The following is a 14,863-nucleotide window of genomic DNA, read 5'->3' on the forward strand; positions in this document are numbered from 1 at the left end:
GTACACAGTCAGCTGCCGACACCTACAATGGCTACATCCAAATCCAGAACATCTGGATTCTGACAGGAAAACAGCTGGCCACCAATTACAAGCTGTGGCATTCACTGCATAAATGTATCAAACATCAGTTTATCCAGACATCATTTCACCCACACTGTTATACCCACCTGCCCTCTAGTGGCACTCAGACACCATATGAAGGACAGTCATTGTTCATTTGTTTCCTCTGAGAAAGTGGAATATGGAGTGCATCAGACTAAGGCTACTATATCAGTGCAAGTAACAGGGGTAGTTAAAATATTTAAACTGGAACTTCACTTAAGCAGCTTGCTAAAGTAGATATGTCTGAAAGTAATGCTTTGTAGAAAATGAAACTACTTTGTCTTTTCTTTTTTGCAAGACTGGATTTTGTGGCTTGTGTGACAAATAGTGTTTCTTGAGTGAACTGTCAGCTCTGCACCAAATGTGTGAAAAGCACCCTAACTGCCACACATGCCATATAGCGGTGAGGTTGTAACTAAAGTTTAACTCGAGCATGACCTCTGCGTACATCACTGCTTCAGGTTGTCTGGTAAAGTCTTGTACGGGTTGAGGATGCCTTTGGGGTCCAGCATGGCCTTGATGTTACCCATCAGTGCCACAGCCTGGCTTTGTTTACTGTAGTAAATGTAGTTCCTCTTTTTCAGGCCCAGTCCATGCTCTGCACTAATGCTCCCACGACAGCTGGCTGTCCATTCATAAACAAATGGCTCAATGGCAGCCAGGAGAGCAGGGTCTTTAGACGGAGAAGTGACGTTCAGGTGGAGGTTACCATCACCTACAGGATAAGTAAGAGAGTATTGGATGATAGCTGATAGTAGTATGTGTATAGAGTATGTGCATATCATTTTATCAAGTCGTCTTACCTACGTGTCCGTATCCCACCACACTTTTGGCCCGGTTTCCCAGATGCTTCCTCATGTCTGTCACCAGCTGGTAGATCCGTTCCACTGGAAGGGAGATGTCATACTTGTAGGTGAAGCCATCGTGAGTCAGTGCCTCAGTGACACGTTCACGCAGTGACCACAGAGCCTGAGAAAACGGAAGCAGAAAATGTTTTTATAATTTGGCATTATATTTACCTGCAATTACATAAAATGATCTTGGATCAATCTTGGAATACTTAAGTTTCTTCACTGTGTGCAACAGAAGCATATTTTTTCCAATCATGTCCACCGACCTTTATTTTTGCTTCCTCAGTTGCTACCGTTCCATCACTGACCAGCGATGATGTCATTGCCTCCTCAAGAAAGTTGTGGAGTTTCTGCGCATCGTGGGTCGGGTCAGATCCCGAAGTTTCAATGACGATGTAAAATGGACAGTCTGCACAGCAAAGGGAAAGGGCAGGTCTGCGTGTGCTCACTCGTTTTATAGGATCGTTACAGATATGTGTGTGTGTGAGAGAGTGTGCTTATACCAGATATAGGATTGGGTAGTTTGAGATGCGTATTCAGCAGCCTCATACATTCACTGTCCAGGAACTCGAAGGCGGACAGAATTTCTCCCAGCATGCCTTTGCAGAGCTGAAATGTTTTCAGCAGCTGCTCAAAGGTCTCACAACCTAACAGCAGAGATAGACACATGAGTTTTGTTGCTAATCTCCAAGAAAAGCAACGCATTTAATGGTTTACAAAACTTTCTCTATCATCTTTTACAAAAGTATATCTGAGAAGCAAATAGAAAATCCTACCCAGGAAAACAACATTAACAGATTTGGGTTTCCGTGGACAAAGGATGGACACTGCAGTAATGACTCCTAAAGTGCCTTCTGACCCTATGAAGAGCTGTTTGAGGTCATATCCTGTATTATCTTTCCTCAGGGTGGATAAGCAGTCCATCACCTGCCCGTCTGCCAATACCTGCATGTGTTACAGATTTGAAAATAAGCTTTATTTTTTTGGGGGGGGGAGTATCAAAAGTCCAGCACTCACCAATTCCAGACCCAACACAGTCCCGTGTAGGGACCCATACCGCAGCAGCCGGAGACCACCTGCATTGGTTGCTACATTGCCGCCAATTTGGCAACTGCCTTTTGCCCCAAGATCCAGTGGCATTATATAGTCTCTCTCCTCGAGGTAGAAAGACAAGTTCTCCAAGACACAACCTGCCTGACAGGTCAGAACACCTGAGAGGGGAAAAAAAGTGATCTTTGAGAATTTACAGCACAAGTAACCATAAATCAAAAACTCATTTGTCGGGTATTTGTCAGCCTATGGCGAAGCACTTCTTTTGAATTCAACTTTTAAACTTACCAGAGATACTGTCAAAGTTAAGGACTTTGTTCATTAGAGAGGTGGAGAGAATTATCTCATCATAAACTGGCACACTGCCACCAACCAGCCCAGTGTTTCCTCCTTGAGGGTTCACTGCCAGATTATGACTGTTACAGTAGCTATAGGAGGAAAACAAAACATGTGAAAAAGTCTGATGACTAGATAAACACCTTTCTGTTTATTTGGTTACCATCTACCTTAGAATTTGTGATACTTCCTCTGTTGTCTGAGGTCTAAGCAACACTTCACTAGAACCTGCAGGACATATAACAGAAAAATGAGCCATCAACAGCAGTAGATTATTATTATGAACTATATTAAGGATTCAATTGTAGCCTTCACCTCTCACAGACTTTAGCCAATCCACATTACTAGGCTCCACCAGATCAGGGTCAACAATGGTTCTGCCTGGTAGGATCTTCCTGAAAAAGGCCAGATCTTCCTCAGTTACTCTGCAGAAAGGCAACCTCTCTGGTGCTCCAGAAGGAGATACTTTAGACCCGTCCGCCCCAGCATGTAGCTTACGAGTGGAGGCCAAAACCTGCTCTGAGCTGCAGGTCAGAAAAGGACTGTGAAAGTCAACAGGTGAAGGAGTGGCTGTAGATCGTGAGAGCGTGTTGTAGTCGTACAGACATCTCAGAGCTGTCCTTAGCCTTAGTACTCTTTGGAAAAGTCCTGTCATGACTGTAGAGACAGGCGGCAACACAAGCTGCAGAAAACAGGTGGGACAACAAGAAGAGTTGGATATTTTTAAAAGCATTTTTATCTTGTAGTGGAGTTGAAAGCTTCTAGTTATTTTTTCTCTAGTCATCTGCAATGTTAGGATTGTTAGCTAGAAGTTAACTGCATTTTCTTTGCTTCAAAGACGCAGAAATAAAAAGCCAACCTTGATAGAACTCTACATTGGTGGTAATTCGTTGCATCTCTTTCTGCATCCATTGATAAACACAAACAGCTATAGAAGGAGATAGAAGATATATGAGGTAAAAGAGACCTAAGATATGAACGGCTTTAGTAAGTGCATTAACTAAAGCTGTCTTTTTACATGTGTTTTGCAGCAAATACGCTTACGTCCCAGCAGTAATGCATCTTATTACACTCTTTGCATGTTTCTTCTTGCAAATATCACCACCTGAAGCAGCTGAAACTTCAGTTAGCTTAGCTACTTTGCTTAGCACGCTCCATTCCGACATTTCCGAATAACGGCTTCATTTACTCACCAGAAGCGTTCATTTAGCAATGTGTGTCTCTTTTTTTCGCGTCATGGCTCAGTCACAAAGTTCAAGGGCAGTTCAGTTACATAAACATGGCACATCCCGTGTTTTTAGCTTGCTAGCAAGTGCATGAAGCTGCTCACTGAGGTTGACAGGGTAAAAAAAGCAGAGAGGAAAACGGACCAATCAGAAGCATGTTTCCAGATTGACGCAATGGATATTAGCCTATGGGTGGGAGCCTTTCTTTATTATTAAACAGAGTGATGACTGAATAATCAAGCTGTGAATCGAGGTTTAGAGAGAAAATAATAAATTACAGACCTTTTTCATATATTGATCAATTTAGAACAGGACCAAATTAATATACTTATGAATCTAAAACTAATCTATAAAACTCTGGAGCATAAAAAACAGATAACTCAAGGGCTGAACCACACATCTTTGTTGCAAGCTTGTGGCAAAAGCACATTTGTTTCCCCCCCTTTTTAGTTGATCTGAAAAGATGTCAAAGACAACATTTTACAGACATAGTAGTATTTCTGCATCAAAACGATGATTACCAAATACAGTGTCCTTTTCATCTTACATCGTTCATAGAGTACTTACTCTTTTTTTTAATATTTAGAGTAAAATTACAGTAAATAAGGAAAAGTATCACACAAAATGAGTACAAACAGATTTATTTGATTCTCAGACAAAATCTTGAGTAATGCATCATGCATTCTGTAAAGTACACAGCATGCAACTACGTCTTTTCATATTTCGATTCCTTCCCAGAAACAGTATAATAACTTCCTTCCAGACAATTAAAACCATTTTAAATTTACACTTTTACTGAAGCTCGTGCGGAACACACATTCCCTGATTACAACTTAAAGTTCACATGACATTCAACATAACAGTCTTCAGTGATCCAGAAAAATCACCTGAAGCACAGTACCAGTGGAATACTATGAATCGAGTCTAGTTGGAGCGCAAGGCAAAACTCCGCAGTCACAGCCAACTGGCAAGACTCGTAATCTCACCAAACCCAAAGAACAGGACGGATTCTTCTCAGGACACATCTGCGTCCCAGCTGCCATCAGACATTAACCTTCGCCTGCCATTCGTATGAGCTGTCTGGGTGGGTACAGCGTGTAGTTTATTATTTTTTCATGTTTATAGTTTAAACCTCAACACTGATGTGTTTGACAGAACATGTTAGTAAATACTCAAATTGATTAAATTCACACAAAAAACCCAAACAAACAACTAAAAGGTGTAATAGGGATGAGAATCTCCAAATGTTTTTAAGGCTTTTCACCTCATTTCCTCGTACGTTTTCATTTTGAAGAGTAAGACCCTAGCTCTAGCTTTTAGAGCAAAACTACTGTTACTCCTGTGCTGCTGCAGTAGCATCACTTTGACCACTTTCAAAGAAAATCCCTCATCTTGCCGTCCGATCACTCCAGCTCCTCACAAAAGACTTTACCTCGCCAACATTCGCAGTAGATCTAATGATACTATATTTAGCCATTAAGACCACAGACCTAAGCATGATGGCACTGAGCTCAGCAGCATGAATCCCCTTTGGCTGGGGATCTTTGTCGTATTCGTGAAGTTCACTCGTCATTCCGAGTTAGGCTCTTCAGTTCAGAGCGGCATGCTCCACACGGAGCTGCTGCTGGTCGTACTCTGATATGAGCTTCTTGATGTGGGCCAGTTTGTTGTGCAAGTATTCACAGCGAGCCTTGTCCTGATTGTAGTTTGGGTTGGACTGTAGTGAGGAAAGGAAAACTTGATTATTTAAAAACGGTGGTTTAAAAAAAAAAAGAAAAAAAAAAAAGTGGGGAGTTTTAAGAAAGTCATTACCTTTTTAATTTTCCGATACTCTTGAAGAATTTGATTTCTAACCGTCTGCCAGGGAAAAATACAGAAATAAAGATTAATTTAGATCAAGTCTGTGAAAAGTTGCAATATAATCCTTATGCGACTATAAGATCACAGAAAAACTATAATACATCACTGTTTGTCTTCATGGTTTTGTTTATTAGGCTTCAGGAACCATGACCTAACAATTTCACCCCCCCCAAATGCTGGTACAGGGGCCCCATTGTGTGTGAAAGTTTGATATAGGAAAAATATGACTGAATTTGCCACATATACACGTCACTGCTCAGTCTAATAAGCCAAAAATAAATCCTTCACCCATAGTGGCAATTCTGTAGGTGAAAATGTCTTACTGACGTTAGAGGTTGCTACTTTGGGGATTCCCAAAGCAATGACTTTAACAGGCCCAATTGCTTCGGGCCAACAAGTATAAAGAAGAGCATTGCTGAATGCACGTGTCCAGCCTTGAGGCACATGGGTTATAGAAGCAGAAGACCTAACTCGTTGCCACTACAGGAAACTGAGGCTACAATTTGCGTAAGTTAAACAAATTTAGGCAACAGGTCGTATTATGGTGTGGGGGATATTTTCTTGATACATTTTGGACGTCCTAGGAACAACTGAGCATCATTTAAACAATACAGCCTATTTGAGTATTGTTACTAACCATGTCCCTCCCTTTATGGCCACAGTGTACCATCTTCTGATGGCTGCTTTCTGGAGAATAACACACTGTCACAGAGCTCAAACATTATCAAACTGGTTTCAGTTGTCACTGCACTTAATTCTGCTTCCGGTCACCAGATTTCAATCCAATGAAGCACCTTTGGGATATGGTGGAACGGCAGATTAACATCATGGATGTGCAACCGATAAATCTGCAGTAACTGTGTGATGCAATCCAACACGGACCAAGATCTCTGAAGAACGAAACTATGCCATGAAGAATCAAGGCAGTTCTTAAGACCAAAGGGGGTCCAACCTAGTACAAGTAAGGTGTACCTAATAAAGTGGACAGTATGTGTCTAACGAGTAACTACAGACAGCAAAGAAAGATGAGAGGATGTTTATGCAAACTTCCTCCATTTAAAAAAAAGAAAAGAAAAATAAAGAAAAAAAGACTTTCTGTACATCTACCTTATATTTATGTGATTCATGGTGGAGTTGCTTGAGTTGTGTGTCCAAATCCATGAACTGCTGCGTCACGCTGTCAATGCGAGCGTGTAAATCTCGATACTCATTGTACTCCTTGTTAAAGTCCTGTTTGTAACTTTGTCTCTGCTCATGGCTACAAATCACAGTGTACTTCCTGTGAAGAGGGTGGGAAAAAAGACGAAGAGGAAATTATGAAATAAAGTGCATTAAGACAAGTAAACAACCCTTTTTGACCATTGCAAATACTTGTTCAAATGAATGATGCTTACAATAAATAGTCTGGTGTGTCACTGTCCACTCGAAGTGCATTAGAGTCAAAAAAAATGTCAGCTGGCTCTGAAAGAAAAACAGAAACATGTCAGCTAAGTGAAAAACTAAACAAGCAGCACATGTGCTGATGAGTCAGCAGCCATTAGGCCTCACCTGTGCAGTCCAGAGAGGCTTTGCTGTTTGGATGCTCTGAGCTGGGTCTTTTTCTTTTCTCCATCCTGTCTCTCTTCTTATCCTTCTCCTTGACAAATGAATACAAATCCAAATTAGCAATGTGTCACGTCAAATGGAATAACTATTAAAAGACAAATAAGAAGCAGTTTCTCACATGGTCTCTGTGTTTGTGTTTGCTCTTCTTCTTTTTTATTGCATGTTTGGTAAGATCTGGCACCGTTAGAGGGGACGGGGGGCGATCTGAGTTATCCTGAGGGTGATCTTCTGGAATTTCGGGTTCTTTCGGGGGAGCGTGAGGTGGTTCTAACCTTTTAGCCACCTTTTCCTCCTGCTGACAGACTGCTGACAAGGAGTCGATAAGTCTCTGAGGATCAAGCGATACTCTTTGCTTGTCATCTGCTGTGACGTCCTCGTGAGCTTGTTTAGAAGGCCTCGTTTTTGACTTGTCAGTGGCTGCTTTGCTGGAAAAATGGGATATCCTGGGCTTCTTGGAGGCCAAAGGGTCAGTGTATTCCTCTGGCAGGGAATGCTTTGGACGGTGTGCTGGCGAAGAGTTGGGCGTGTCTCGCAGTGGGCTGACCTGGGCCTCAGGGACAGCGAGGAGGTTCTGTTGCGGTTGAAACAGTCGCCTGCACAGAAAACACAGGGCATCAGCTTTAATTAGCATTTCTCTGGAATCCATTCTTCTCTCTTGCATGTGCTGTACAGTGCAACGCAACACCAGTGGCAGCAGAGCCCTTCAGATAAACACATAATAATATGGTAAAAAAAAAAAAAAATGATGCAAGTGTTAAATGTTTAAAAAAGAAAAGTCTAAATTAAAAGCACCACAATGCTATGCTTTTAGAGGCTGCCTTTATTTCACTCTGTGATCAAACATATCCCATAATTCCCCTGACTCTCCTTCTTGGTTAAATAGCCTTTACAGAGCCTGGAGGTGTGCAGTGGCTCATTGTCCTGTTATTTAAATAAATAACTGTCCCACTAAACAAACCAGATGGGATGACGTGTTGCTGCCGAATATGTTGTTTAAATGTTGCACTGAATCCTGAATAAGTCGCCAACACCATCACACCTCCTCCTCCATGCTACATAGTGGGACCCACATATGCAAATACCATCCGTTCACCTTCTGCTTCAACCATACAGGCCTAATTCATGCAGTCTCCTCTGAACGGCTGACGGTGACACCGATCAGATAATTAAACTAAGACGTGGCTTCTTGCTAACTGAATTTATCCGCAGCACCAGAGCACTCGCTGTGAGAGTAAGTTTCATCAGAGTCTTTGATCACTGTGCAACTGCATTTGAAGAGAATTTCAAACTAAGACTGGTTTATGTTACCTGAGTGCTTCCTTCTGTATTATGAGTAACTACTACAGTTGGATAGGGATGTTTGCTGAATACTAACACCATCTCGGGACAATTCAACCAAGACGATATGAAGCTGGCATCAAGGATGATCATGAATGGCTTGGCACAAAAAAAGGGAACTGATTTTTTATTATTTTTTTTAAATGTCGATCATTATCATCAGCCAAACTGTTACTGTAAACTTTCATTTTGGTTCAGAATTTCACAATTGCTGCATCTCCTGTCCATATATGTCATTTCATACTCTCGAATTATGACATGTCCAAATTTTCCCTGGTACTGTAGGCAGCAGCTTAAAAAAAAGAAAAAAAAAAAAACCCTACATATGCAGGTCTGAACTGTTGCTGCCAGTGTAACGGTTGTTTTACATAAACATGCAAAAAGATTTTTTTTTTTTTTTTTTTTTAAACTGACTATTTACAGAAACGCAAATTTGAGAAATTACATCACTGCAGAAAAGCAACCTGTAACCCTCAAAAACACTTAGACATAATGACTGAACTCTGAAAATTTTGCCACTTTAGTGATTTACAAAGTGATGAAAATGAACTAAATGCCAGTTATTTCCATTCCTTAAGCTTAACATATTATAATGAAGAAACGTAGGGCCTGAGAGCTCTGCGGTAGTCATAAAGTATGAAAACAGCAGCAGGTACATCCTTATCTGAGATACCTGACAAGGATGCGCTTGAGGAGCTGCTGGTCTCCAGAGCTGTAGCCAGGCCAGTCCTTCTGCAGCTCCTTATACAGACTGTCCTTCAGAACATATGTGCTGTCTCTACTATTAAGCTGAGCGACCTGAACACAAAAACAGGGGAGAAAAGACTTAAGACAATTGTTTTTGAGGAGTTGACTTAAGAGTTTGATTCCCAAACTGATCCATGTGTGTTCATATTCTTTACAGACTTGTCAAAGGTTGCAAAAACATAATCTTGATATTAAGGAAACCAAGAATCACATGCATAAAGGCAGTTTTAACACAGTCTAATGCTTGCATGTTATGTTTGTATAAAACCGGAACAGAAATACCTCCATTAGTACAGAGTCCAGCATGTTTTTGTCTCCTGCTGTCAGCCCGTCTTTCTGCAGCCTCAGGATCAACTCGGGCCTCCTGTATGGCCTTAGAGCCAGCAGGTGCATTACTCTCTCCCTGAGGGGCTTCTCTTGCAAATCACAACTGCTTCTCCTGTTTGATGCACAGGCATCTTTCTTCGGCTTGGACGCACCGACTCCCTTCTTAATGTTGCTGAGAAGAGACGAGTGTTTTGGCTTGGTGAGTCTGGCCAGAGCAGGGGCTGGGGCTCGCACTGTTACCTTCTTGCCTTAAAAGAAACAGGAAAATTTTTTACATCAACAACATCAGGGAAGCACTTTCTGAGATTTCAATCATCAAAAATAACCTTGTGCTACATTTCCTAACGTGTATTGCTATTTCCAGACAGAGAAGCAAACTCAGATACTAAGGGGGAAAAGGACTTTCTTCCTTAACTTTCTCCAAAAGCAGAGATGTGGATAAACACAAAGACAAGACCTCATTTCACCTTTCAGAAACCCACATTTAGGTTACGAAGCTGCATGCACACGCATCTCAGTGAGCAAAGCCTGCTGTCTAATTTAAGAAGTAACCACATGGTTGCACAAGCCTGCTGTAAGGAAGTTTTTTTTTTTCTTTTTAAGGCTTCCTCTGAAATGACAGAATCAACAAAACCTGTCTACATATATACATCTATATTTATGTGCCCTTTCGGTGAAAGCAGTTGAGACTCGGGCTATAATATATCAGTTCATACGGAAATGGTTTGGTGGTTTGTAAAGAAAAAAAAAAAAAAAAAGCTAAATCATTGGTTTCATCATGCACATTCATGTTTGAGGAACATGCGCAGAACACAGTTTCTGTATGTGCATAGAGACCGTGTATTCTTTAAAACCACTGTATCACATATAGAAAGTTTACAAGTAGCTACACAAAAGGACAAAACATGCAGGAGAAAACAAGACAGGCCGTTACTATGTCACTGGTTACTACACACGTTGCCAAGGCAACCAATGCAATATGGCTGTCTGTGCTTATAAGCACAGAACAAATTTTTCTTCAGGCCAATCTTCTCGCTTAGCTGGAGTTATCTGTTGTATAACCGAGTACGCTCTGTGGACGTGCAAGTGTTTTCTATACTTCATACCCTGGTAGCGGCCTCCGTGTTTGATGACAATGGCCCCTCGGCTGCGCGTCTCCTCCTCGGCTTGGGCCATGCTCTGACGAGCTTTATCGTACGACTCATCTGTGGCTTTGACTGTCATCTTCTTCTGAATCACCCCGAGACATGACAGCTCCTCGGCGGCACTGAGAGGAGGAGGGAAGACAGCGTGTACAGACAGCGACCTGACAGCGCTTTAACGACTCCTTGCAAAGGTTATCCGTGTCAAATAAAAGATTGTTTCTCAGGACGCAGTTGCTTGACTCATGCTTATGTTTAGGTAGTGTTCAGTTAGATGTATGCTGGACTACTTGTCTGCCTCGCCAATACATGACATTTAAATCCACTTCAGTGCATTTCTATGCTTATGCAGGAACCCTGAGTTTTCTCTGGCATTTAAAGGCAGAGAAACGTTAGCAGCAGGGTAACTTTCACACAGCAGCAGGGGGCAGAGACATTTGAAAAGATTAATACTCATTGAGGCAGTCAGTTATTTCTACATCTATAATACTAAGTAAACATATAATCATATAATCACCTCAAATAAAACAATACAGTTAAAGCCTTACAACTCTATTTTAATCTGAAAACCCTTCCTTTATCGAAACTGATGCTTTTTGCTGTCTTTACCTGGTGCTGAGCTGTTTGATGCAGTCAAAGCTTCCGTGGGGATTATCACGGGCAACATTAGTCACACCAAAGGTGAAATTCCTGACTTCATCTCTATTTTCCGAACAAGGGATGGTGATTCTCTGTAATATGAATAGGGAAAGAAGAAAAAGAGCAGAGCAAAGATTGAGATTTATCAGCTTTAAAATGTGTTAGGATCGCTTTGTGTCAGCAGTAAGACGTCCTTCTTACCCCTTCATTTCCACTAAAACAGATGGTGGGTTGGGCCGACCAGCCCTGTGGTGGGGAAAAAAAGAGAGAGAAAACATTAGATGTGTGTGCATCTTTAAAACCCCACAAGCATTAACATACTGACTCATTTTCTCACACACCCCTTTGTATGAGTGCTTCATTTGCTAACGTTGACAATGTCAAACAAATGCTTAACCTTAAACTTGTGGAGTCCAGTTATATTAGTTTGCACAAGGTTAGCAGATGCCACAAGTATAGTAAAACAAGCCCACACATATACATATAGAGCAGGGCAGCAGAGGATGTTTTGTGGTCTGCACTATTCATCTGAATGCTTCTGGCTCCACCTTCACTGTGGTTTTCTGGCTGCTAGTAGCCCATTTTCATTTTGTTTTGTGTACCGTTCTTCTTCGTAATTGTGAACAGCATTTCAGAGAATTTTCCAACATCTTTTTTTCTCACCACCCCACACCAGCTTGCAAGTGAAGGTAGTATCCCTTCTTTTGCAGCGGCCCAGTAAGAGTCTGATTACAGGTCTCAAGTGCTACAGTTGGAGGATTATTTATGTATTCATTTATTTATTTATTTTTGAACAGGGTTATCGATTTAGAAAGATGTGAGCTTTCCTAATTAGCTCTTAACCTGCATAGTGCACACAAACTGTATATAAAAGACAGACAATGCTGTTGTGACATCATCCATTGGTTAGTGAGGCCCAGTAATAAAGCCTCAGGGTTTTTCTGCCATCGCTCTCTTGCTGTCTAGAAACGGCATGCAAACAGCGAGGGATATAATGGAAAAACAAGGGAGATATGCCACTTTACTGTCCCTCTGGACACGTACTGAATCGTGCTGTATTGAATAAGATGTGAAACTAGTAATTGAAACCATAAAGTTATCAGACAACCATATAATAAGGGTACAGATCAAGTGAGCAGCAGGGTCATTTTCCAATAGACTTCTACAACTGGAATTCTTCCTGAAACTAGAAAAGTCACCTCCTGCTGGCCATTAAAATGAATGCAGGTTTAAGTCACTGTTAAGCACTGTACTTGCTTCACTTTCACCACCCAGAAGCTACTTCCCCCTCCTACTTAGGAATCCGAAAGAGAAAAAGAAACCCTGCACCCATTGCGTTCATATCAAGAACAAACCCAGTCCTATTAATAAACTCAGGATATTAACAAAGCATGTCAGGTATTATTTGAGTGCTCAGTTCCTATTTAAACAGATGGGTACATGCACCATTGTCTGCTCCAGGTCCTGCTGCTCCTCCATCCCCCTGCACTGGCTAAGGTCAATAAGCAGCTCCTCATATAAAAATATGATGAAACACAGTATCATCTCTCACAGGGGCGAACTAGCCAAAGTGACACGTTTGCAGCAGGGATGGAAAGTATGTGATGACTCGATTCTGACCTTTGCATAAGTCCACCTTTGATGAGTGCAGAGAAAGTGAGGTGGCTGCTAGTACAGAGTAACGTGTGGAGGTGTTTTTTGGGTTTTTCTTTTTTGGTATCTGTGATCCAGCCAAGTAGGATTTGAATAGACATGCTTAAAGCTAAATAAAGAACCTAAACGCATGCTCAGAAACACTGATATATGCATATTACAGCCTGCTCCTCATCAGGTGTTTTCCCCCTCAATCTCATCACAGCTGTATTACGCTGAAAGCGAGGACATGACATGAGCAGCGTGGTTTCCACCTTTCATCAGAAAAGCTTGTAGCTGTCATTTCTTCACTGAGGAGTTTCCTATCTGTATTAGGAGGAATTAGTGCATTGAGGAAGTGTACATGACTGTTCTCTGCTTTACACTTCCTGCAGCGTCTGATTCATTTATGATTAACTGGGTCAAATGTTTGCCTGAGTTCGTCCATCTGTCTTCTGATCTTTATGATATTCAGCAAATTAAAAAAGAAAAAAAAAAAATCACACAAGTACTCCATGTCTTTAAATCCAATTCAGAATATCCTCCCACAACTAACCTCCCTTCCTCCCCCCCTACACACACACAGCCTGTCCTCCTTTTTCCTTTCTCCTCTCCTCGACCCCGGCACTGATTAGCATTCCTAGTACTTTGCCAGCAGCTTGTGAGCAGTGGGCCAGCAGCTCGTTACAAACATCAGCACACAGGGAAACGTTTCTGCGTTGTATTATGCAACATGTATTTCCATTTCATAGCTTGAAAAGGGGGGAGCTTGTAGGAGTCAACAACCGGGGAAGGTAGTGGTGAACTTCGGCCGAAATTTAAAGCACACACACAAAACAAACCCGCGTTTAGTATCACTTCGTCTTTTCCTTTGTTAAAAAACCCAAAAATTGTTCCTTTGACAAAGTGGTACGTTAAATTTAAATGCCAGTGTACTTAACGGGTAATTATTTGAAGAGAAAATACTTTAGAAAATGACCCACCTTGCCGTTTTGGAAGGTATTAATGGCTGTTGCCGCGCTGTCAGTGAGTTTTACGTGAAAAACGGAGATGTTACCGCCGCGGCTCAGTTTGCCGCTGGACAGCCCGTAACACTGGTTCTCCTTTAACGCCGACATGCCGCCGCAAATCCCGCCCTGCCAGCCTTATTCCGGACCGCACGAATCCGACATAAATAAACAAACATTGGCCAGACGGTCCGGAGAGAGAAAGAGCTGAACGGCACCGTGTGGATGCTCCTCCGCCGCGCGCTATTCTGGAGTAGATCGCATTACGTCATGACGGCTGAAGTCAGAGCACATTTTATTGGCCCACCGACATAAATAAACCGTTACGTAGGGCTTTACGTAACCACCTCTACTTTTTTTCTACTTCCCCTCTCACTATGCTAATTCTCTTTCTTTGGCATGATGAGGGTACTTTGCACAGTGAGTGCGAGGACGCAGGTGATTCCGTTTCGATTCGTTTTCAGCGATTTATAAACGGCTGGATGGAGATTTGTCTGAGCGAAATACTGAGATACTAGTATTATTAATTTCCGCTGATTTTTTGGGTACTTTTTTTATATGTCAAGAATAAAAGGGTGTGAGCAAGACAAACCTAACATTTTAAGCAATGATTGGTATGCATACAGAATAAACAGTGGGTTTAGAAACGAGGAAGTTATGTGCATGCAACATTATTTGTGATCTAGAAGTTATACCAGTCTGGTTAGGACGTTTGTGCACAGCTATAGAGAGGAAGTAGGTTTTCTCTAACCACCTTTTCTTTTAAACTACATTACAATTTGAGTACAATTTGACTAACTGACAACTACTCTGTTGTAAAAGCGGACTACACATTAAAGTTCCAGTATATTAAAACAAATCTAATCACAACATTCAACTTAGATTAAACAAAAATGGGATGCAAAATGGTCACAAGCCATTACATGATATTACTAATATATTACAACATTAAAAATATCATGTGTTTATAGCGACCATTAACAAAACGTGTGCTTTGCCTG

General features: G+C 41.5%; 2 protein-coding genes across 3 annotated transcripts; both read right to left on the reverse strand.

The window, feature by feature from the left end:
- Positions 1-21: 21 nt before the first annotated feature.
- d2hgdh (D-2-hydroxyglutarate dehydrogenase) lies at positions 22-3,697 on the reverse strand. Of its 2 annotated transcripts, XM_063496879.1 has the most exons (11): positions 3,533-3,697; positions 3,199-3,267; positions 2,655-3,021; positions 2,510-2,567; positions 2,292-2,431; positions 1,971-2,164; positions 1,730-1,898; positions 1,457-1,600; positions 1,220-1,362; positions 906-1,071; positions 22-817 (listed from the first exon to the last, which is right to left on the reverse strand). In XM_063496879.1, exons 3-11 carry the CDS (start codon positions 2,992-2,994, stop codon positions 552-554), a joined length of 1,620 nt encoding a protein of 539 aa, XP_063352949.1. In that variant the 5' UTR covers positions 2,995-3,021; positions 3,199-3,267; positions 3,533-3,697; the 3' UTR covers positions 22-551. The 2 variants fall into 2 exon arrangements, with proteins under 2 accessions (XP_063352949.1, XP_063352948.1); XM_063496878.1 differs by lacking the exon at positions 3,199-3,267 and having other exon boundaries at positions 3,533-3,696.
- A 511-nt stretch (positions 3,698-4,208) lies between these two features.
- On the reverse strand, positions 4,209-14,097 carry LOC134646182 (RNA polymerase II elongation factor ELL-like). The gene is made up of 12 exons (XM_063499957.1): positions 13,839-14,097; positions 11,425-11,469; positions 11,194-11,315; positions 10,549-10,709; positions 9,398-9,690; positions 9,042-9,166; positions 7,149-7,623; positions 6,974-7,061; positions 6,820-6,886; positions 6,533-6,704; positions 5,378-5,422; positions 4,209-5,282 (listed from the first exon to the last, which is right to left on the reverse strand). The coding sequence occupies exons 1-12, from the start codon at positions 13,971-13,973 to the stop codon at positions 5,154-5,156; spliced, it is 1,857 nt and encodes a 618-aa protein (XP_063356027.1). The 5' UTR covers positions 13,974-14,097; the 3' UTR covers positions 4,209-5,153.
- Positions 14,098-14,863: the final 766 nt, after the last annotated feature.

This window comes from Pelmatolapia mariae, linkage group LG16_19 (genome assembly GCF_036321145.2).
Source record: "Pelmatolapia mariae isolate MD_Pm_ZW linkage group LG16_19, Pm_UMD_F_2, whole genome shotgun sequence".
In the NCBI taxonomy this organism is placed as follows: Eukaryota; Metazoa; Chordata; class Actinopteri; order Cichliformes; family Cichlidae; genus Pelmatolapia; species Pelmatolapia mariae.